We start from the raw sequence: 23277 nt of genomic DNA on the forward strand, positions 1-23277 counted from the left end.
ACTTGTGACAAAGGAGTGTTGAGAGCCAGATTTAATAGTGAGATAGACCAGGCCATTAGGGCAGAAAATATGGTGCAATTAATAAAAGCCAGAAGGATTGGACACCTGGCCGGAATGAGTGATGAGAGGGTAGAGAGTACCATCAAGACTGCTGGAGGAAAGAATGCTTGGAAGAAGAGAGGTCGACCACGGACAAGATGACTGAATGACGCGATTGGTGATCTCCGTGTGCTGGGCGTGGCAAACTGGCGAAGGAGTGCACAGGATAGAGACGAATGGAGGAGCATGTTGAGGAGGCCAAAGTCCATCCAGGACTGTAGAGCTGGATAAAGTAAGTCTATAAACACTACTAGTTCCAGCTTCCAAACCATTTTCAAGTGTACTTTTTCAAACTGTTCTTTGTTTACATGAAATTTTGAAAAAATGGTACTATCATAGAGAAAACATCGGACAAGAAGATATCCCATGGTGTAGGGTGTTTATGTTCCAAATTTCAATGTTAGATCAAGCCTATAGTCTTAGTGGTTCTTTTTCGTGAAACTATGTGACGTTGATACTCTCTCTCTCTCTCATACTGTGCCGTTCTTACACTCTCACCCCAATAAAACAGTGATAATAGACAGTAGTCGCAGTAATCGGCTTGAAATTTGGAACATAAACGACCTACTATTATGGAATTTTTTCTCTAATAATAATACTGAGTGTGATGCCCACATAAGCTCATAGGCTTGTGTGTGGGTAATGAATGAGAGGGATGATGATGATGATGATGAGAGATAACCACTACTTTTTAGGTAGTTGGGATCGACAGCTCATCATTTTCCGAAAGACGGGGTTGCCATATCTATGTGATTGTGCTGTGGTCAAGAACTTTTGCTCCGATCAAGATTCGAACTCGGGTTCTCTTGATTATTAGACCGGCGCGTTATCACTTACTCCAACACATACATCTTGAATATCTCAAGTTGTGAGGGGGAGGTGATTAGAAAATTTAACTAATGAGAGAATTATACGAAAGGTAGGAGACGAGAAAAGGTGCCGGTTGCACAAAAGCCGGTTGAATTCTAATCGTGATTAATCACACAAGAGCCAATCAGAGAAGCCTTCTTTTAATTAATCACGATTGAAATTCGACCGGCTTTTGTGCAACCGGGCCTAACTCTTATATTTGGGTGACTATAGTTGTACCTGTCTTATGGCGTCGCGATGATGTTGGTGAGCAGGCGACGAGTGCACGAGGGTGACCAGCGAGGGCGGCGTCGCATTCGGATGACACAGGTTGACCGCCGCGTCGTTCATCAGAAAGCTGAAGTTGCCGAGGTCGATCAGCTGACTGCGGTCGGCAAATCCGAGGCCTCCCTCGGCCACGTCGAAGGGCATCGGCGTCGACACATTGGAGGCGGTCAGCGGCTGATAGGGGCCGACCACGGGGCCAACCACCTCCGGCCGCCCCATGGCGCCGCCCCACGTCTCGGCCTCGTCGGGGGCGGCAACCGACGTGCCCATCCGCAGGCGACACACCGTGATGAACGACAGGCCCGCTAGCAGGCAGATTACCAGCGGCCTAAACACAAAAACAATCCCTTCAAATTATGCATCAAATATAGCAATAAAAATAAAATTTCCTCCAACTTTCTTAATTTTGACTTCGTCTTTGCTTCGTTTATCTCTTAGTTTTTTCTTGTCCTTTCCTTTCTACTAATTCATATTGATCTACCCCAAGATTTCCCTCGGCAACAAAAATAGTTGACTATGCAAATTCATAAAGAAAAGATAGCATAAAAAGATATCCCACGGTAAGGGTCATTTATGTTCCAAATTTCGAGCCGATTTTTTTGTTAGCTAAAGCCGATTACTGTCGACTACTATTCTGATTACTGTTTTGGCCGGGTGAGAGTGCAGGAACGGAGACTACCAGCGTCAGAAAGCTTCACGAAAAATAACTACTATATAGGACTATCAGCTTGAGTTAACAGTGAAATTTGGAACATAATCGCCCTAAATCATGGGATATCTTCTTATGCTATCTTTCATCTATGGTAATACTCCATTCATTCTATTATATTTTGTATAGAGTATTTTTGTTCCTTGAAAATTGTATGCTGTTTATATTTGAGAAAAAAATTCATTTGATTCTCTCCAGCACACCCCACAATGAAGATTGTTTTTCCTTTTTTCGCATTTGACATTATTATCATTGATTGTATTGTTTTTTATTGATTGAATTGATTGTATTATATCACCGACTTTTTTACTGTGTATTTAAAATGAATTGAATTGAAATAAATGGAAGTATTGTAATTACTGCACATTGAATGTTGAGAAGGTACCTCTTGTTGAAGAAGTAATGTTCAACGTGGAAATGTAATAATTTGAAATAAAATAAAAAGTATGTGCTATTCAATGATAAATTGAAGTATTTCTTATGATATTGTGAGTAAGAATTTATCTTGTAATAGAGTAAGAATTAACATAAACTAAGATTGACTATAATCTAAAATAAAATAGGAAGTAGATGCTACCAAGGTAAATCGGCCGGTCAATGTAATGACAACATCTGCTATCGGAAATGAGATAAAGTTGTTTTGGAATCGGGGCATCAATTGAATAGATCACCCCTGACAGCGAAGACTTGTACGAAATTGAAGATCATGAAATGCAGAGAAGCAAATGCTGATTTGAATGAATTTGAGGACTAATCCAGAGATGCTCTATCCTGATATATGATATTACTGATTTACTCAACCAAAAAAATTTAATATTCAATATAGAACCATAATATAACTGAGCTTATAATTATTACGAAATGCTTCTTGAACTAGAAAAAATTATTTTCTAGAATTCTTGTATAAATAGGAGTTCCATAGATAGAAATGTTTGATTTCTCCAGAGCCACTAAAAATATGAAACCTCAATAATGTAGGAGTTTCTGATGTTATGTTGAAAATCAGAAAGGTTTTGTATTGAATGCACTCATATTTTTACACGAATATTTATCACTTTAAACGTTATAAGTTTCACACTATAAGTCTTAACATCTAACTCCTATGAAATGAAATAAAAACTGGGATTCACGTTTTGTACAACCACTCGTAATTGAAGATTTGATGACAAAAATAAATATTAGTTCATATATCTTGCTTTGAATAAGTTACTGGGTAATATAGTTACTGTACACCATACAAGTGTTCCAACTTTCACTGTGATGTGGAGTTGCATTCAACTGCACATTGAATGTTGAAGTACTTCTTGTTTCAGAGTAAACTTGCAAAACGAAAAGAAAATTCTGAAATCTTGAATAATTTTATCACTGCAGTATCATTGAATTCCAAGTATGGACTCTGTTGCAGCTCAAGTATTTCAATAGATTAAGCATTCCCTTCAACTTTTAATTGAGACTATTAAAAAAAAATTTTTTTTTTTGTCAACTTACCTGTACTGATATTGATGATGGTGGTGTGCCTCCAGCATTCTGTTGTAGCTGCTGCTGCTGCTTACAGCTTTTGTTACCGATACTGCATCTCCTACTGGAAAAATACAAATATTATTCAATTATTCACTTATAGTACAGACTAATCACATTTTAGACTGAATGAAAAGCATCAATATCATTGAGCTATTCCAAATTAATTTCTTCAAAATTAATGGTGAATTAATTTGAATGTGGAAATTAATTAGTTATAATATTGTGACGGAATAGGTAGAGCCATTCATCTAGTGAATTAGAACTATAATAAATTATCGCAATTGTATTGCAAAAAATTAAATATTGTATGCATATGTTTTAATAGCCTAGATTTCGTACTTCTTTGATTAAATAGAAATTTCTAAAATATTGATCTATATATTTTTCTTTCAATTAAATACCTTTAATACTAATTTTTACTTGCGCAAGTATTACTCTTATTAATTTCTCAATTTATAATAACCCTTTCGGCGAGCTAGCTTTGATCATCAGATTAATTCGAAGCACTAGGGCGCCCATCACTAAATTCGAATTTAATCACTCACGTGTCGAAAATCTTCTTGTAAGCCGCCGATGTCGATCCAACTCCATGTGGTCCGGGAATATGGTAGCCGGAATCGTCTCCTCCAGGGGTTATAAATTTAATAAAAATGAAAAATGACTTCTGCTTCACAATAGCATCACGAAGTCTTTTAAGAAATTTAATAATTTACTTTAACTTTAACTTTTACAAAATCATTAGTAAGGTACTTCGCTCTAAAATATTTGGGGTCCTCTTATGGTGGCATCTGGCTGGCGAGTGCTGGTTCTTCCTTCTCAAGTTTTACAGATTCTCTTTCCGACTTTCAAATTAGCATAAAATTTAAATATCCCAATCCTCCGCCATTAAATTCAAATAGATCTTACAAAAAATGCTAAAATATTGCTTAGATTATATGATTAATAATTTCTTTGCATTCGAGCCATATTGATAACATAGATTACACAAATTTTTACACAAAATCTACTACAATTATATAAATATATATAAATATTTTTGAATTGGCCTACAGTTGCCGCCCATTAACTGCCGTTTTACTATTGGTGCATGCAAATTTTTATTAGGTATTCATGCGCCTGGTAACTCTTATTTCCTGAATACATTAAATTATTTTTATTTGGTTTTTTATTTATGCCCTTTGCATGCTAGTTAATATTCTATATATAATATTAATTCCATGCTAACTAATAATTAGCCACGTGGACGGGTGTTTTTTCACATTGCACACCATCCGAATGCAATAAAGCTCTGCCAAGGGGTTTTGGTCAGATTCTACGTTCTTCGGTTTGATCGATCTCTAGGTCACCGATCTGTGAATACATCTATATAACCTCAATCTTCAAATATTTTATAAATAATCTATTTATGAGTAGTAAACTTCCTTCAAATCTCTTTTAGGTTCTTGTACCATTTAGCCAGATTTAAGATGTTACACACGCCCCTGGGTTTGAATTCAAAATATTTGAGAATCACAATGTTTTTAATGAAAACCCACCCTTCAATACATTGATATACACTATACTTTATTTATAAATTATACTCTCCTACTTCTATCACATTTCGCAGACATATTTGCTGCATCTCCTTTATACCTTTATCAAAAACAATAACAAATTCTCCTCCTCAACACACATAAAAATATCATAAATATAAACTTCTAAACGCACTCCTCCTGACACCATTTACAACACAGTAATTTTTGAATTCGCCGCTTGCAGGGCTGCCAACTTAACTACACACATTTCATAATTCTCATAAATGATTCGTTTTAGACAATAATTTCGATTCATAAACTTCTGGGCTTATATCTTATAGTATTTCTTAGGTCTTAATATAAATAATTTTCTATACATCAGGTACAATACTTTCTTTTGCTAATGGCTCTTTGGTTTTGGTAACTGGTATTCACTTTAAATCTTTTCAGGTAACAAACGTGGCATAATTAAAAGTAATAAGTATAAAAACATATAAATAAATATATCGACATTAATAAATATAATAAATAACAATAATAAATAACTCTTTGGGTACAGTACTTCTTTTTATAAACATATGTTCAACAGATATTACATTCATTTGATTTGGGTGGCTTTGGTCAGCTGTTCGCTGTTCTACAATTCATAGTGTTACATGTTACAGCAGAATTTGCTATCGACTTTCATAACTAACCTAACTGCTCAATTTTTTCTCTTAAAAAGGTAATTAACAAATTTTAATTTTATTATCCCCGCTTGTGTCCTTTTTTATCTGATGTATATAATTTAAATACATATTTAAAAATTGTTCTTTTCCTTATTACAGGTTTCTGACGGCTGGAAGGAATTAAAACATTGGATTGTTGCCACGAGGTCCTATACCAATATTAAATTTATTAAGGAAGGTTAGTAATTGGCTTGATAGTGTTGTTTTCCTTTGACTTCTTATCATATTTATTTGAAATTCGATGATATTTCATGTAGAATTGTTGTGGTTTGCCCGTATCTTTAGGTTTTCTGCTTGTAGCTACACTGTAGGCTGGTTGGGTTATCTGCTATCCATTTGTTGATTGTTGAGGCTGTCCTATTATTAATTTATCTTCATGAATATAAAACCCCGGTATCTGGTGTATTCCTTTAAATAATTCCAAGCTTCATTTATGATAATTCCTTTTAATCCATTCTTTTTCCAATCAATCTGTACTCTTAACTCATCCTTCCTTTCATTATCATTTAAGATTCTTGATCTCGGTTCATTATAAATTAATAGGCTCACAACAATACACATCTTTATAATATTAGCTTCCCAATTATCAATAATAGATTCTTTTAATAATAACAATATAATATTTTCCATCATATCTACAACACACTCTTTTATTAATATCACAGCCATCATAACAAACATTAAACACAATATCCAAACATTCATCATCTTTTCAATAGCATAATATTCAGGTACTTTCATTTTATTAATATAACTTTTTATTGCTTCCATTCTTCTCAAACACCGTTTATCCTTTATTAGTTCCCACAAGTAATCCATTTTGTTATTGCCCATGCACGAATCCATATTTGTTCTATCGGTTCCAGTTTTAATCCATTCATTCGATCCATTTTGCCGGTCACATCGCTGATTGGCTCTCTTGAAGCGTATGTGCCGCGGATGCATGACGTCGGTCCCTTCCTGTCCTCCTCGGTGTCGGTCCGGTGTTCTTCTTTGCCTCTTGAAGCGTGCATGCGGCCTCCATCGGCGCGCGCGGTTCCTCCTTTTCTTTCGCCTCCGGGCCTTGCGATGCATCTTCTTCTGAATGCCGTCCTCCTCGTCCTGATGTCGGCTGGGTGTCCTCGGGCGCCTCCGTCTCCGGGCCTTGCGGTGGGCGCTCCTCTTGTCCGGTAGTCCGTCCTCCCTGGTGTCATCCTCTTGGTCCTCTATCCTGGGTTCCTCAGTCTGCTTCGGTGGGGTACAATGATGCGCGGGTGTGGTGTGCAGATACATGGTGGCGGTCTCTGGATATGCGGGCTGCTCTTCCTGCGGTGATGGATCGTCGGCGGGAAACAATATACTTAAAATGGGTGGTTGCTTGCGGCTGGTTTTTGGTGGTGGTTTATCTGGTATTGGCTTTTGTTCTTCTAATAATGTTTTCGGTAAATCACTTCTGAATGTGGTGTATGACGTTGAAATATCCTGCTTTTCTTGGTTTGTTTCATTTGAGCTTGTGCTTGTTATATCGGGGGTATCATATAGTCCTGGTTTATTAGCTGTAGTTTTCTGTATATCTGGTGGCGGGTCGTTGGGTGCTGGGTTCTGGGTTTTTTGTTGATTCAATCCTATTGCATGTGCTAATGTATAAGTTGTACTAATTTGATGAGGTGGTGGTTTATGATTTCTATTATGATTATTCTGAGTGTAATCATTTTTTGTGTTAAATCGATCACGGCCATAATAATAATTTCTTTTGTAGGTTAGCTGTGGATAATGGTTTGTTGTACGATTTTGAAATTTTTCATTATTCCAATTACCATTTTGCCTGTGCTCATAGCGGCGTTCAAATTGGGGAGCAGATCGGTAGCGATCATATGATACCGGTTCATATTTTTGGCTGTTATGCGGATTAAATTTTGAATTATGCTGATTTGATGCGTATCTTTGGTCTGAGCGGTGGGTTGATATTGCCATTGCAGACTGTATGCCATATAAATGATTAATTAGCTGCTTGCAATCAGTAATGGGTTGTGTGGCGAGTGCCATTCTAACTTGATACGGTAGCTTCTTTAAAATATGCTTGCTAACGCCGATTCATTAATGGGCTCGCTCAATTGAGAATTTTTAAACTGTAGGGCAGTGACGAAAGTGGTACATGCACCGTCTAAGTTAGGGTTGAAATCGCATGATATGATGTCCGCTAGCACGTCCAACTGTTTACTTCTGCTCCAATACTGTTCCAGGAAGACAGCGACAAACTCATCCAATGATGTAAATTCATGGGCTCTACTCCGAAAAAACATCAGGGGTTCGCCAATCAATAAATTGGTCAAACGGAGACGCCAAAAATTCCAAGAGGTAGGTGCAAGAGTTTGTACTAATTTTATCTGATCAATAAATGGTTGAGGTTGCAAATGGCGATCAGTGTTATCAAATTTTCCTAGTCCTTGTAATATACTATGTACGTTGAGGTTGTCTGTTTGAATTCCTTGAGGTTGTTGTTGAATATGATTTTCCAATGCTATTATTTTTTCCTGTGTTATCTGCCATTGACTATTATGTGTAATTTTATTTGCGTTTATTTCTTGATTTAGTTGAGTCAGAGTGGATTTCTGAATTAGTAGAGTTCCATTTAAGCTTTACAGGTTTCAGTGTTTTGATTGATGCTACCTTGCAGTTGGTTCATTTTTGTGGACATATTAATCTGTTTGTTTTGTATTTCTTTAATATTGTTAATATTTTTGTCAACTGTAGTTGTTAAGTTTTGATTGGCAACGGTAATTTGTTTGTGGATTTCTTGGTGGCAATCGGCCTTAATGTTATTTGTTATATCCTGAATAGGTGTAGTGATTTGTGTATTTAAGTTGTCTATCCTTTCATTGAGTTCACATGTAACCGTATCTAACCTTTCCGATAATCCTGCCGTAACTTTATCCTGACTTTCTTTTTGTAGGGTTATCATTGCTTTTAACTCTTCCCTATGACTCTCTACTTTAGTTTCAATATTATCTAACCGTTGTTCTACTGATTTTATAGCGCCTGTGGTCTCTTTCATACCCTGTTCCACTGTCTGCTTATTTTCCTCCTTTACTGTAGCAATCTCTTTTTTAATCTCCTGCATCATACTATCCATTGTTTTTTGTAACATAATGTTGAAAGTGCTACTAGTTTGTTCCATTAGTACCTTTTGAAGCGGATCTAATTCTGTGATTGAAAATATACTTTGTTTGCCCAGGTGTGACTCGGCCTCCGGCGATGCGGGTTCTGCAGACTGCTCCTCGCCCCCTTCAAAATTGATCTCTACTATCCGTTGATTCAATGGTGTGTCAGCGGCGTCGATTCGCGTGGAGGATAGAGGTTGCAGACCTGGTGGATCGAAAATTATCGACCCGACGCTTCCTGGTTCCCTTTCTCGTGGCGTATTGGCATCTACCGTGGTGGGGTTTGATGTGCTCGGAGTCGACAAAGTGGGATCTGTGCAACCGCCGTACATATATGAAACTTCAGAGTTTGCGGGAGTGTGATTCATTATGTCAAATATGATAAATGCTAATTAAACAGTGATAAGAATGATAAGCGGAAATGCTTAAAAAAGAGACACAACCGGGACTTACAGTGAACAGTGATGTGTAAAGTGTTTGGATACTCTTACAACCAGGTATTTATACTTAAGTTTTTTACAATGTTCTAGCGCCCCCAATGTTTTGTTGATTTATTCTTGGCTAGTTTACAGGCTGCGACTTATTTTCCAACCGGCTTAAACACCCAATATATTTTTGACTAGAAAGTAATAGCAGTTTAGGCTTATAAAATATAATCTCTCTCTATAAACATGTAATTTTTCACAGTACTAATAATATAAAATTTTCTTTAAAACATATAATTTCTCTCTACTTAAAGCTCTTGTTTCCCCAAAAAGTAATACAAATTTTCCTTCGCCAGTTTTCCTCACAACTCGTATAAGTTAATTATAATTTTCACTATGGTTATTGACCTAATTTCAAGTAATTATTCAATGAGCTTGGCTCTCATCATCAGTCCCACGTTGGCACGACATGTCTTTGTGTCGTATCCGTGGCCCCACGTTGGGCGCCATGTCTTTCTGTCACGTTATTCTTTATATAAAAATAACGATTAGCCTCCTGCTTGGCATCAGTCGGTAAAGCATGAGATTTAATATAATTAGGTCGTGGTTTTTCTAATAGTATTCAGTCTTAAAAAATCTTGATAGGCCTAGATATGGGCTTCTCCTATAACTCTTGTAATTCAATAAATAATAAATATATATAAAAATGATACTTATACTATAGAGATGAGGAATAAAAAATAAATTGCACACCATGAAAATTTCACACATATATTACACAAATAATGCAAAGATCAATCGAGGCAAAAAATATATATAGAGCGATAAAAAATATAATATAAAAAATAGAACAATAATTTTATATCAGCAAAATATCACAGGCTAAACTTTATATTCTAGATTAATGGCACGAATCATTACCATGTGCCTTTATCTTGAAATCATATGCATTCTTTTGCATGTAGCTGCGACATGTACTTGCTAATACTTGTCGACTTGGATAATTCAATCAAAAAATATGTGCTCTAAGATCAGCTTGATAAATTAGCCACTAATAATCCAAATATATATATATATTAAAATCTCTAGTATTTAGTAGATTTATTTGTATCGAATATATATTTTCATCTCAGGGTGCAAGATTCGGCACCTGACGGAATAGGTAGAGCCATTCATCTAGTGAATTAGAACTATAATAAATTATCGCAAATTGTATTGCAAAAAATTAAATATTGTATGCATATGTTTTAATAGCCTAGATTTCGTACTTCTTTGATTAAATAGAAATTTCTAAAATATTGATCTATATATTTTTCTTTCAATTAAATACCTTTAATACTAATTTTTACTTGCGCAAGTATTACTCTTATTAATTTCTCAATTTATAATAACCCTTTCGGCGAGCTAGCTTTGATCATCAGATTAATTCGAAGCACTAGGGCGCCCATCACTAAATTCGAATTTAATCACTCACGTGTCGAAAATCTTCTTGTAAGCCGCCGATGTCGATCCAACTCCATGTGGTCCGTGAATATGGTAGCCGGAATCGTCTCCTCCAAGGGGTTATAAATTTAATAAAAATGAAAAATGACTTCTGCTTCACAATAGCATCACGAAGTCTTTTAAGAAATTTAATAATTTACTTTAACTTTAACTTTTACAAAATCATTAGTAAGGTACTTCACTCTAAAATATTGGGGTCCTCTTATGGTGGCATCTGGCTGGCGAGTGCTGGTTCTTCCTTCTCAAGTTTTACAGATCTCTTTCCGACTTTCAAATTAGCATAAAATTTAAATATCCCAATCCTCCGCCATTAAATTCAAATAGATCTTACAAAAATGCTAAAATATTGCTTAGATTATATGATTAATAATTTCTTGCATTCGAGCCATATTGATAACATAGATTACACAAATTTTTACACAAAATCTACTACAATTATATAAATATATATAAATATTTTTGAATTGGCCTACAGTTGCCGCCCATTAACTGCCGTTTTACTATTGGTGCATGCAAATTTTTATTAGGTATTCATGCGCCTGGTAACTCTTATTTCCTGAATACATTAAATTATTTTTATTTGGTTTTTTATTTATGCCCTTTGCATGCTAGTTAATATTCTATATATTAATATTAATTCCATGCTAACTAATAATTAGCCACGTGGACGGGTGTTTTTTCACATTGCACACCATCCGAATGCAATAAAGCTCTGCCAAGGGGTTTTGGTCAGATTCTACGTTCTTCGGTTTGATCGATCTCTAGGTCACCGATCTGTGAATACATCTATATAACCTCAATCTTCAAATATTTTATAAATAATCTATTTATGAGTAGTAAACTTCCTTCAAATCTCTTTTAGGTTCTTGTACCATTTAGCCAGATTTAAGATGTTACATTAGTTATGGTGGATTGGTTATTATATTGTGACGGAATATAAGTAGTTGAAACATAATAACTATTACAAGAAATTTACAAAATATTAGTAAATTTATATGGCTTTTTGTTAATGGGAATTCTCTAGCAGGAAGGTCCCACCCCGCCTGAATATATAATTTAAGCAGACAATGGGCCTTTTACGACTATCATACTTTTGCTACAAGTATACTAAATATTATTATCAATATTATTATTGAACTATTATCAAGCTTTCATCCAACTTATTTGGGAGAATGAAATTCTTGTGGTTATTTATTGACCACAGATACTACGATAAAAATTACTTTTGGCTTTTTCGCATGATTGTCTACATTTCAAACACAGAATTATTCAGTTTTTTTTTGTAAATCCTAATCCTATTGAACAATGGAATTTGTAGATATCAGTATCCATCATAAAGAATTTATATTGTCAATATGATAACAAATATTTTTTATTTTTGTTGCTTTATTCAGACAATATCGACCAGAGGTTTCACATTCAAACTGCATCAACACAATTTATTTATCATATATAACATTGGATTCAACATTATCATAATAACGTTTCACAAATGAGGAACTTAATGTATAACCTAATAAATAAAAATGAAGAAAATTATCAATTAAAAACTTCTTAATCAGCATTTCTATTCTATTAGGCAGAGACTCTGGATGGTAAAATAAACTCTGCAGGTTCAATACTATATTTGTTTTCTGTTCTCCTTATGGAGAATGAACGCTTTTTTGATACCCTGACAAGGACTGAAAAATGAACATTATCGGGAGGATGTAATCAGTGTAATCTGATAGCCGGTATACAGATAATAGATAGTAACATGGGAATCCCTAATGTAACAATTGTTTGTAAGATCAGTTTGCCTTGACAGGAGAGAGACAGAGGTAGAGGTAGAGAAGTCCTAGAGGTCATTAGACGACGGTGACCTAGCAAGGACGGATACTTGCTCTTTCACCAGACAACACGACCAGTAACCAACTCCACTTACCAACTCTATTCTGTTTATATTATTATTATCCTCCTTCTTGTTGTTTTATTTTATTCATCTTATTTTCTTATCTCTCTAGCATTTCTATCGACTTCTACTAATTTTTACTTCTTCAACTTTTACCTTTCTCTTTCTACTTCTTATTTTTCGTCTTCTTTTTTCTCCATAATATTAATGTTTTTCCTCTCATTCTTTTCATTTATTTTTGATCGACTTTTTTTCTCCTTTTGATTTCTTTTCTTCACAATCTTATTTCTTTTCTTATTTCAACTTTATCTCTTTTTTCACTTACTCAATGTTCTTTTCCTCATCTTCTCGTCCTTACACCTACTTTCCTGCTTCTTTTTCTTATACTTCTCGTTTTCCATTGCCTTCTTGCACTTCTACATATTCTCCTTCGTCACATCTTCCTTTTCATTGATTATTATTGGACTTGGTAAAATTCTGTTTTAACGAACTAGAAATCTGTTCTAATAAGTTCTAATGATAGTTATTCTGATCATTTATAGTAGACGACTCATTTACAGATCCGAATTATTAACTACAAACAGTTGAAAACAGATTTTGAAGATGATTTTCAAAACGTTCTTCTGTACTTGAGTTTGAAATGGTTGAAAACAGCATAGCCTAAATACTGAAACAAGATAAAATTATCCAACGAGAGCTATAGAGCTGTAATCTATAATATTCTAGAGGCGAAAATGAGATTTTCAGCGCTTATCTTTTTCAGAAGCAATCGATAATTTGATTGACAGTCAGAAACCAGCTTCTCCAATAGAGGCTGAGTGCTTGTACTGTAAAATGATACTTTAATTGCTAAGTACTCTCACCACACAGTCATGTATGATAGTGTGTGTATGTGATAGTCACTGAAACCAATATACTGATCCTTACGTTAGATATTTTAGAACATTTTCAAATGAAATACATTCCACTGTGAATCTTTGAATGAGAACATTCTCAAAACATTTTATTCATAAGTTTGTGATAACTCACCCGATATCATTTATTAACGCAGGTTATCCAATAACTGTAAACTGTATGCTTATCAACATCAATATTGGGATGGTGGGACCCGCTTGATGCTAAACTTCAATCTATGTAGCCTATTCAGGATAGAGTTTTTTAATGGAATTTTGAATTCAAGTTTGTCATGAAGATTGTATAATCGAATAGCTGAAATCCATACATTTTTATACTGAAATAGAATATCAACATAGATAGTAATGGATCGATTAATTGAATACTTAAATTAGTTGGCATGTTGTCAATTGTTAGATTACCTTTCAACAAAATATTTCTCATCAATGACACGAGCACAAGCAAACATGCTATCAATTTCCTCTTCCATATCATGTTCAAGTGAATGTAATACTTGGAAAATCACCACTTTGAAATTGAGACATTCACTGCTACATTTTTCAAATGAAAAACATTCCACTCTGAATCTTTGAATGAGAACATTCTCGAAACATTTATTAGAAAATTATTTTACAACACACTGATGAGTATCAATGACTAAATATGACAAATCCCTCAAGATAAGTAGGTGCCTACACACGATGAAAAAATCTAAATAATATTTTACACGCAATAAATATGGTAGTAATCTAACACACTTGCTATTATTAACGATCTAGAACAACCATTTGTTTCTGATAAAAGAAAACTACTATTCACCGAGTCTACCACCTCATCTGAATGCACCTGAGTCCACAAACATTGAACACCTTCTGCCAAGCTTTTGTAAAGCTTTCACAGAATTCAAGCCACAATAACTTCTTTCTCATTATTCTCACACACGTTCAACGTTCTAATCCAAACTAAACCATGAGCTCACATCTGAATGGGTCTAATTATTAAAATTTCCATCTCTATCAAAAGTTTTGTTCAATTAAATCTACTGTACATACCGATTGCACCTTGATTTACACAGATAGATAAATGATAGTTTGAGCAAGCCATTGAACAAGACATTATTTTTTTTCAATTTCATATGAAAGTTTTCATCCTTCGGAAAAAACACGTGGGTGACTTCAATAAAAGTCTCAAAAGAATACACATTGGATATAAGCATGAACAATGTCGTACTCGATGTCGGTTATCAATATAATAAATAATTACCTACCATCTTGATTAATGTTGTTAATGCAATCACTAAATTAACATTAAAAATTGATTGTACGGGATATCTGCGGTGTTTCACCATAGACAAAGAAAAATACATTGATTTTGTCAATACTACAGTAGGCCTAACTACATTACCAATAGGGTAATATGTCCAATATTATATGGGCATTAATAGGGTAATATACCAAACAGCGCAATATAGTAATAGTAGTCAATACTACTATTAACTTACTTTAATATATATTGCTATATATTTTGAAAAGTGATCATGCGAAATGTTTTGAAATATATCGATAACAATGTCAATGTGGTTTTCTTTTAATTTAATTGACATTTTTTGAACCATCATTGTTGACTTGATGTAGCAAATAGAGTAGGATGAGGAGAAAAAGCAAACGGGAAGAGAAGAAAAAGTAGATGAGAAGAAACCGGACGAAAAACAATGCCGTGAGTGTATAGATTGTTGATATAGTCAGGTGACATTTTTGCTCCAAGTTGACGACAGTGACACGGGACCCAAAAAGATAGAGATGGAAAGATGTGGATTGGATGCAAGTGAGAGAGGGAGTTCATAAAAAAGAGGATTGAAAAGTGGTGAACAAGAGACAAGTCTGACTGACGTGCTGCCAGTAGAGGAGTAGACAGTAAAGTAGAGAGAAGTTTGGGGAAAAAGTTTTTCGGTGAGATGAGTAAGCAAAGTGATGGGATAGCAGTAAAGTGGCCAAAGTGGCCTTACTCTCTCAACTCCCCTCTCCCCTCAACGACCAGCTTACCATTTGTTTAGTCTGGCCTGTCTCGATACCACATCAGCCAAAATTATTCCACCACCAGAAAATAATAATACAACCTGAGATGGCGCGCGCGTTTCTTGCAAAAAATAGACGGATTCTACTCTAAAAATAGATGGCAACACCCTTCACCCCCCTTCATACCCCCACCCTTCACTATTAAGCCGCCACTTCATTCTGCACAGACTTAAATTGTCAACGTCCTTTTAAATTTATTTGAGCTGAAAGAAACTCACAACAGAGTTGAAAATTGACGACTAGTACAATTATTATAGTTTAATCAAATCGATTCTTCCCATCAGATGAAAATATTACATTAAATATTACATATATATTATTAGACTATTTATTACTATATATTATTATTTATTACATATATTTCATCGGAAGAGTAATAAAGTATTGACTAATACAAGAAAACACAATATGGCAAACGGCGACGAAATTTCAAAATGAGTGACATATTTCAAGTATCACAGTATAAGAAGAGAATCAAATTAGAATCGCCACTAATGAAATTCTCGAAACTATAAGCTAAAGTGAAAAAATAGTCTAAAGCCTCCAGTACGGTTATTCAAGTGCTTAGTAAGACTAAAATTTGATTTAGTTTTGAATCTCTTATAAATTCAATTTCTTTTTTGGTTATAAGCGTTCTCTCAGAAAATTAAACACAAATTTTATAAAGCGGAAAAAGCTTAAACTACTTTCTGGACTAGTATATTAATCAAAAATTCGGGGGAGTGACGGTTTTTGGCTGTGCCTGTTGCCTGTTAGTTCTCTCCCTATTATTTCAATTGAAAGTTGTGTTTCATTGAATCAATAAATGAATTATTATTATGAAGCTTCCTCGCATTGAACTTGGCAAAAAACCTCAATGAATAAGAATGGTAATGTAATGCCTGATATATATCACATAATACGCGTAATGATGTATCCATACATAGACACATGTGCATTTATTAGTCAACGATGAGTGCAACAGCCAGACCTTCATTGAAAACCGTAAAAAATCTTGCCGACCTTCAACAGCCTTGCTACAATAAATTAGATGTGAACTGCTACATGACGTCACAAGACGTTATTCACCAGTTATCCAAGAATTTATCAAGTCCTAGGAAATCCTAAACAGTTCACCTTTGATATTTTAGAGGTACTGTACTGAAGTTGATTCAAGACAACCTAAAAGGTTCTGTTTAATTATGTTTCAAAGGTAGGTTAGGGGATAAGATTTTCGCTTTTGGATCGCAATATATTATTCTGTAATATATATAATGCTGGTCTTATTCGAAATATATTATAAATGCTATTCGTGATTAACTGAAATCCGTGAGTGAGTATTGCCCAAAAATCCAAGACATGAGTTGAACTGACCACAATAGTCGACAGTCGATAAAGGGTGAATAAAAGAGTATAGGTAAGGGTGAAAGAGAAATACAGAAGTACAGGTGAGAGGGCATAGGGCGATAGGAAAGTAGACTGGGCGTGCGCCCTTATTGATCAAGACCCTTGCCTTGCCCAGTATCTTGCTAAGGGCTCGAAAGGGATGCTGCAACATCATCATCATCATCATCTGCCAGTGACCTTCAAACCCACTTTACATCATCTACGTCTCTTCCTAGATTTTGTCCTTGTCCCTTCACCTTCTCCTTCGTTCCCAGGCCCTTTCCTATCTTCATCCTCCTTTCTCCTTCATACCTCTCCACTCCATCTTTCGCAATGTCTGGCTTTCTCAAATTCCTTCAGCCTTAACCCATCTTTTTCTCTCTCTCTCAATCACTCTCCATTTTCCTAGAATTGCTTTACCTTCCCTCACTCTATCTCTCTCATCCTCATCTCTTTCCTCCCCAACCCTTTGCCAGCCAAGTGTCTGTGGCTACCAACTCAATTACCCATCACTTCCTGCGTCACTCCACTTCCTAATTGATTGTCTATCCATCTATGTGTCTTCTGTCACTAGTCACTACCTATAGCCTACTATGTGCACTTGAGCTACAAATCAATTATCTATCTCCTTCTTATGTATAACTACTTCTAATAAAGTACCTTTCTTCGTGCTACTATGTACTATTAAATACTTCTTACTATGTACTTACATCTTGCATACTACTATTTATTAACTTAATTTCTTGGCTTTAATACTCTATTGAATATCAGCAAATTGTTGGGAATATTATTCAACTTTCTATTCCAGTATATAATAACCTGCTACATTATATATTATTTCTGTATTTTCCTTGTATTAAGAGTGATAATTCAGAGATTGGCATTTTGAGATCACAAAAATAAGACTTCCAGTGAATATATACGGATGAAATACAGATTAGCATGTCTTGATGACATGTATCGTTTTGCACCATAAGTACCAAACTTTCAGTGGCTGAAATGTTAGTATTTCTAATTTTCTGGAAATGATTTTTTCATATGACATTTTTGTCCTCCATGACATATGATATTGCGTGAGTTTTAAAATTGTGATGGCATTAAAAAGCTTGATTTGATATGCAAGGGTTGAAAAATTAATATTTTAGAACGCCCCTGGGGGGTTTCAAGCATTATCTCTAATAGCTCATCACTACAATAATTATATTCTCAAGTCCAGGAAATAAACCCTGAAATTCTTAGTTCATAGTCTTATACTATATTGTGAGATAATCTCAAGATATAACTAGAAACTTTAATAATTGAATTGAAAAAGTATTGTACTTGGGATTTGATTGAATTGAGAACATTCCTTATACTTTAAATTAGCTATTTATAAAGTGATAGTAGCAAGCTCAGGTAATATAACTTTATAATCTAATTAAAATACTATGTTAAAGTGTAAGGTCATAGAACTACAGTATATATACTTGAATTTCCAAGGTTCAGGTAGCTAATAAATGTTGAAAGGAACATTCTAGTGGAAGAATATTCATGAATAACCTCAACCCAACTGAAATTTGAACAAGGATTCTAATGAAATTCCAGAGAATCATAAACTTTCTGATTCTGGTCCATCTTAATACGGTTGCCAAGGTGGGTGTATCCTCAACTTCAAAGCACCTCAAACTTAGCACTGCACTTGCAAGTAGGACTTGAATGGCGGACAACTCGGATACTTAGTATTCCAACTTTATGGCCTAACTTCTCATAGGCTATAAGCCTTGGCTGAAACTGAGTGGCACTACATTATTTAGTGAGCAATGGAGGCCTGGCCTGGCCTGGCACGCTTTAATCATTCAAAACATCAATTTTCATCAATCTCAAGTTCACGTGCAACTTAAAAGCAGTACAGTGGAGTACTTGAAAATTCATTGCACGAACCAAGCTCAAAGTTAGCTACAAAGACACATTGTAAAAGTAAGTACCTTGTAAAGTTTTCTACTATTTGCAAGGTAATAGCCAACTTTGAAACTAATCTGGCCTCTCTCTGAATTTGGAGGTTCATTATTCACAGAAATGTTGGAAAAACTTGAACGTGCACCATATCAAACCTTGCACTGAATTTTGGCTATTTCACACCCGAAAGAACAGATAAAAACTATACTTTTTAAGGTTTTTTCAACAACCGAAAGTACAAATAAAAACCAAAATTCAAGTATTTTGATAGTGCTACTTAGAAGTTTAATACAAAGAATCACTAGTATCCTTATATTATTTTATTTAGGCTTCAGTTTTCATGTTTTTTTTTCAAACATACTATTATAAAGCGATTTGTGATAATGCTCCTTAATATAACAAGGCTCCATATAACACAGCGGAATGAACCAATCAAGGTATTCTTCCTAAAATAGAAGTCACATCATGAGAGGTAACTAAAATTTAGTAATTCATGGCTAGGATAGACAGGAAATGTACGAGCTAGGATAAGGTTGAATATTGAATAATAGTATTTAATACACTGAACTATTTGACATACCCAGAAATTAAATCAGATTGGAAAGCAAAAAATGGTTACTTCAAACGGGAAATAATAGAAGTACAGTACTATATTGCTCATTTTCCAACATTATACCTCATACCTCATACTGAAATAGCAGAACTGATGGCTAATTCGAGAACGTATTATCTTGTTTAATGTTTCTGTTGCAGCACTGTACTACAAAAGTAGGCCGTCAGAATAAGTCATTCTGATATTCGGTTCCAGTCCGGAATCTTCTCATTTAGCGATAAAAAGCATTGCTAAAATCAAGCCCAACTCACCAATGAAAGTCCTGACAAATTCTTTTGGTCTACGGCTTTCTCTTTTCACCCGATTGAAATGCCATTGCCTTCATTGATTCACTTATTTCTTCCTCAGTTTTTCCTGATGGATTAGTTATTCTCACCTACTCTTCTAATTCTTTTCTACCACCGGTTCTCATTCTTTTCCTCCTCCTTTCACTGTCTTCTCCACATTCTTATTTTCTTATTCATCGTCGTCTCATCCTTCCCCTCCCTAACTCTTTTTTTCTTTTCATCTGGGTCTGATGAAAGCTGAGTCGTTTCACTGCCCACAAATCAATTAAATGGACACGATAGCTCCCCCAATTATCCATTTAGTTGACAACACAATCTCTGCACTGCCAGCTTATTTGATCTTTCACTCAACAATCAACTTTCCACGATGAAATTGTTCGGCTTTCGTAGATTTAAGATCCCATTAGTAAAGCATAAAGCATATTATGTGTATGTGTATACGATAACCCCGTCTTAAAAAAACGTTTAAATTCCTTTGTCATGTTTGAAAATTTGAGAAATGATTCACCGTCTAGTTTCTTAAAAAAATAAATTCTACACAACTTTGTGAGGAATGGTGAGAACAATAATATTATGTTAAGGTTTTTCTTCACCTAAAAACAACACAGCCAACTCAAACCTCAAATGCGTTTTCCAAAACTCACATCGATTCTATGTTTGATCACAAAAAACCCTATAACCAGTTTGAAACATCAAATCAAATGTTTTTTAATGTTCGTTCACAATTATTCATGTATTGACAAAGTCATGAAAACGGAGCATAGTCCTTAGTCTAAAGCTGAGGTGAATAAAAACATAAAATATATAGAAAATAAATATGCAAGATATACTACCTGATTGGAGCAATTCATTCTTCAATGATTGGTAACAAAAAGGTTTTCGCCACATCTGAGTTCAATAAACTGGCTGTCTTTGTTTTTCATTTAATGAATAGTACACATCTACGCTCTTTTTCTCCTCTTTCAATCTCATGCAACAAAAGACTTCTGTCGATCATTACTTGTAATTATTATTTCCGTCGGTGGTACCCCGCCCCCTCCCACCGCTGAGGGGAGAAATCACTCCTTTCCGACTTTGTAACCCCCCTCTCATCAATTTTCCACAACCGTTGTCGACATGAATTCATGAAAAATTCATCATCCGCTTGCGTCGGGCCTTGACAAACAGAAAAGAAGACATCGACAAGGCTTTACTTAAAGCTTCAGCTCGTTTTGCCTGTCTTTGGGGAATATCGATCGGAACAATGAATTTAAAGTCTTGTATAGCCATAAATATAAGTCTGTACCACTTTTAAAGTAGTAGACTACCCCAACGCTGAATGGTACATTGGGAAGAGACATAAGAGAAGAAAACTATGTTTGTTTGACGTGTGAAAATCACTCTCAAGAAGAGGAAATCAAGCGTTATCAGAAACAAAGATTTTATTATGAAGAGGAGCAGTATAACATTTCTTTAAATGCAGGAATACATAGACCAATCAGATCTTAATTCAAATTTGTATTTAACTTGTGAAAAATATTAAATTCCTAATAGATTCAGTATATTCCTCTCAATTTAGAAATTAGATATATCAACTGGTTTAATCTTGGCAGAATTTCCTATAACAAACACTAACAAAAGTAAATTTGTATGAAAGTTACCCCACTGAATTTTGAAACGCATACTTTACTCACATCAGCGACATTTGGTTCACCATTAGTAGATCAATTTTTAGTACAGTCAAGTCCTGTTTATTGATATAAATAATATTCAACAAGCATACTAAGCATCAATATCTGTCACAATAATTTCTGAAATTGTCCATATCATAGCAGCCACACAATCAGTTAATGTGTTCAACTCGTATGATAGGGGATCGAGTAGCCAGGACAGTCACTTATTCAATAACAAATGCGCTTGCGAGATTCACTAAACAGATTACAAACTGGGAATAGTCGATTCGAATACAGGGCCCCGATAAACTAATTAATATACTGGACTGAATATACATGTCTGATATGTGAGTAGAACCCTCACCCTTGTCTCATCAATTATGAAGGGTTCTATGACCCATAAGGCCTCAGTGACGCAGGGTTCAAAGCCCTAGAGCCCACAAGGAAACATCCCCACCACGACAATGTTAAACCACTGTGAACCGCATACTACAAGAATATGCACATAATCTGCGTCACATTATCTGTAGCATACTTCTATCACATACTTCATTATTTATTCAGTTTGCGATTGAAAAATGAGGATACATGAATCTACATAAATGAAAGTATTTGAATTTATTTTCAGACTGTGCTTGAATATAGTAAACGAATGTATAATTATTACATGTTGAATTATTTCTATAAAGTTTGAATAGCTAGGTGCAGTTTAGTAAAGAAATGAATGGTATTTAATTAAAGAGTGTGTGATTTCAACGAAATACAACGGTATACTACTCCACTTATAAATTTATTTATTTAATCATTCAGAATTATACAACTTACAGAAGAACCACAGGCTTATAAGCCCAAATGGTATTAAGGTGGAAATTAAAGGAAATTTCTAGCCCGTCAAAAAAAGGATCTGGGTTTCCTGAAGGTGATCTATAAACTATAGAATCTGGAACCAAAATCTAGTCTATATATTATCTATTCATAAAACACTCACTTCAAAGGTTTTTTAGAATATGATACCAGTTAGCTTTGGCGTGACATAAATTGATAGCCATCCATTATTACATTGTTCCTATCATATTTATTCATCCAATTCAAGAAGGGAGATAACATCCTTGTTTGGGTAGAGCAAATCTAAGCTATTCTATTTTAGTACGATTGTGAGACCAGCCACATTAGAAATTAGAAAGTGTATCCAACTTTACATAAAGTTTATTAATAACTGCATCACAAATATGATCTGGATGATTCATTATCATGAATTGTCAATATCATATTTGCAATTCGAAATCACATATTCATATCAGTGAAGCACGACGAAGACGAAGACATAAGATAGCAAATCAAGAAGAGCAAGTTGAAAGTCCAAGTAATAAATTAGAGTTCATCTGTCTACTCTCTCACTCTCTTTTTTTTCTCCTGATCTGTTTTATTAGTCACATGCCATCCTCATTACATGCTCAATTTCAAATTTCACTCCTAAATTTATTCCAATTTTTGATAGTCTTCCAAACATTCGAATTTTTTATAGCCTTCCAAATTAATAGAATCAGAGCTATGAAGAATTCATTTTTTTTCTCAATATTGCAGATAACAACAATAAGTTCGCTAAGAACTAATCAAATTACTTTTTTGATCGCCATTATTGTCTTTTTTACTAGTATTCACCAGACGGTCCATTAATATAGTGATGTAGTCATCACTGAATAGTTCCAGTGCTCAAAAATGCTTTCAATTCATAATAGAGGGTTCAATCAATTCCTTGGCTTTGTCCCTCTTCATCAGAAGTCAATTA

General features: G+C 34.7%; 1 protein-coding gene across 3 annotated transcripts in view; it reads right to left on the bottom strand.

Annotated features, from left to right (window-relative positions):
* LOC111044338 (beta-1,3-galactosyltransferase 5-like) overlaps window positions 1–23277 on the bottom strand; it is a 61486-nt gene that overhangs the window by 8329 nt on the left and 29880 nt on the right. For 2 of the 3 annotated variants that reach the window (XM_039430262.1, XM_039430265.1), the window contains 2 exons: window positions 3434–3527; window positions 1189–1564 (listed from right to left, as the gene is read on the bottom strand). In XM_039430262.1, coding sequence (XP_039286196.1) covers window positions 1189–1564; window positions 3434–3471 — 414 coding nt within the window. In that variant the 5' untranslated portion in view covers window positions 3472–3527. The remainder of the gene's footprint in view (window positions 1–1188; window positions 1565–3433; window positions 3528–23277) is intronic. The other variant, XM_039430263.1, reaches the window with a different exon arrangement.

The sequence above is a fragment of the Nilaparvata lugens genome, chromosome 6 (assembly GCF_014356525.2).
Source record: "Nilaparvata lugens isolate BPH chromosome 6, ASM1435652v1, whole genome shotgun sequence".
Lineage (NCBI taxonomy): Eukaryota > Metazoa > Arthropoda > Insecta > Hemiptera > Delphacidae > Nilaparvata > Nilaparvata lugens.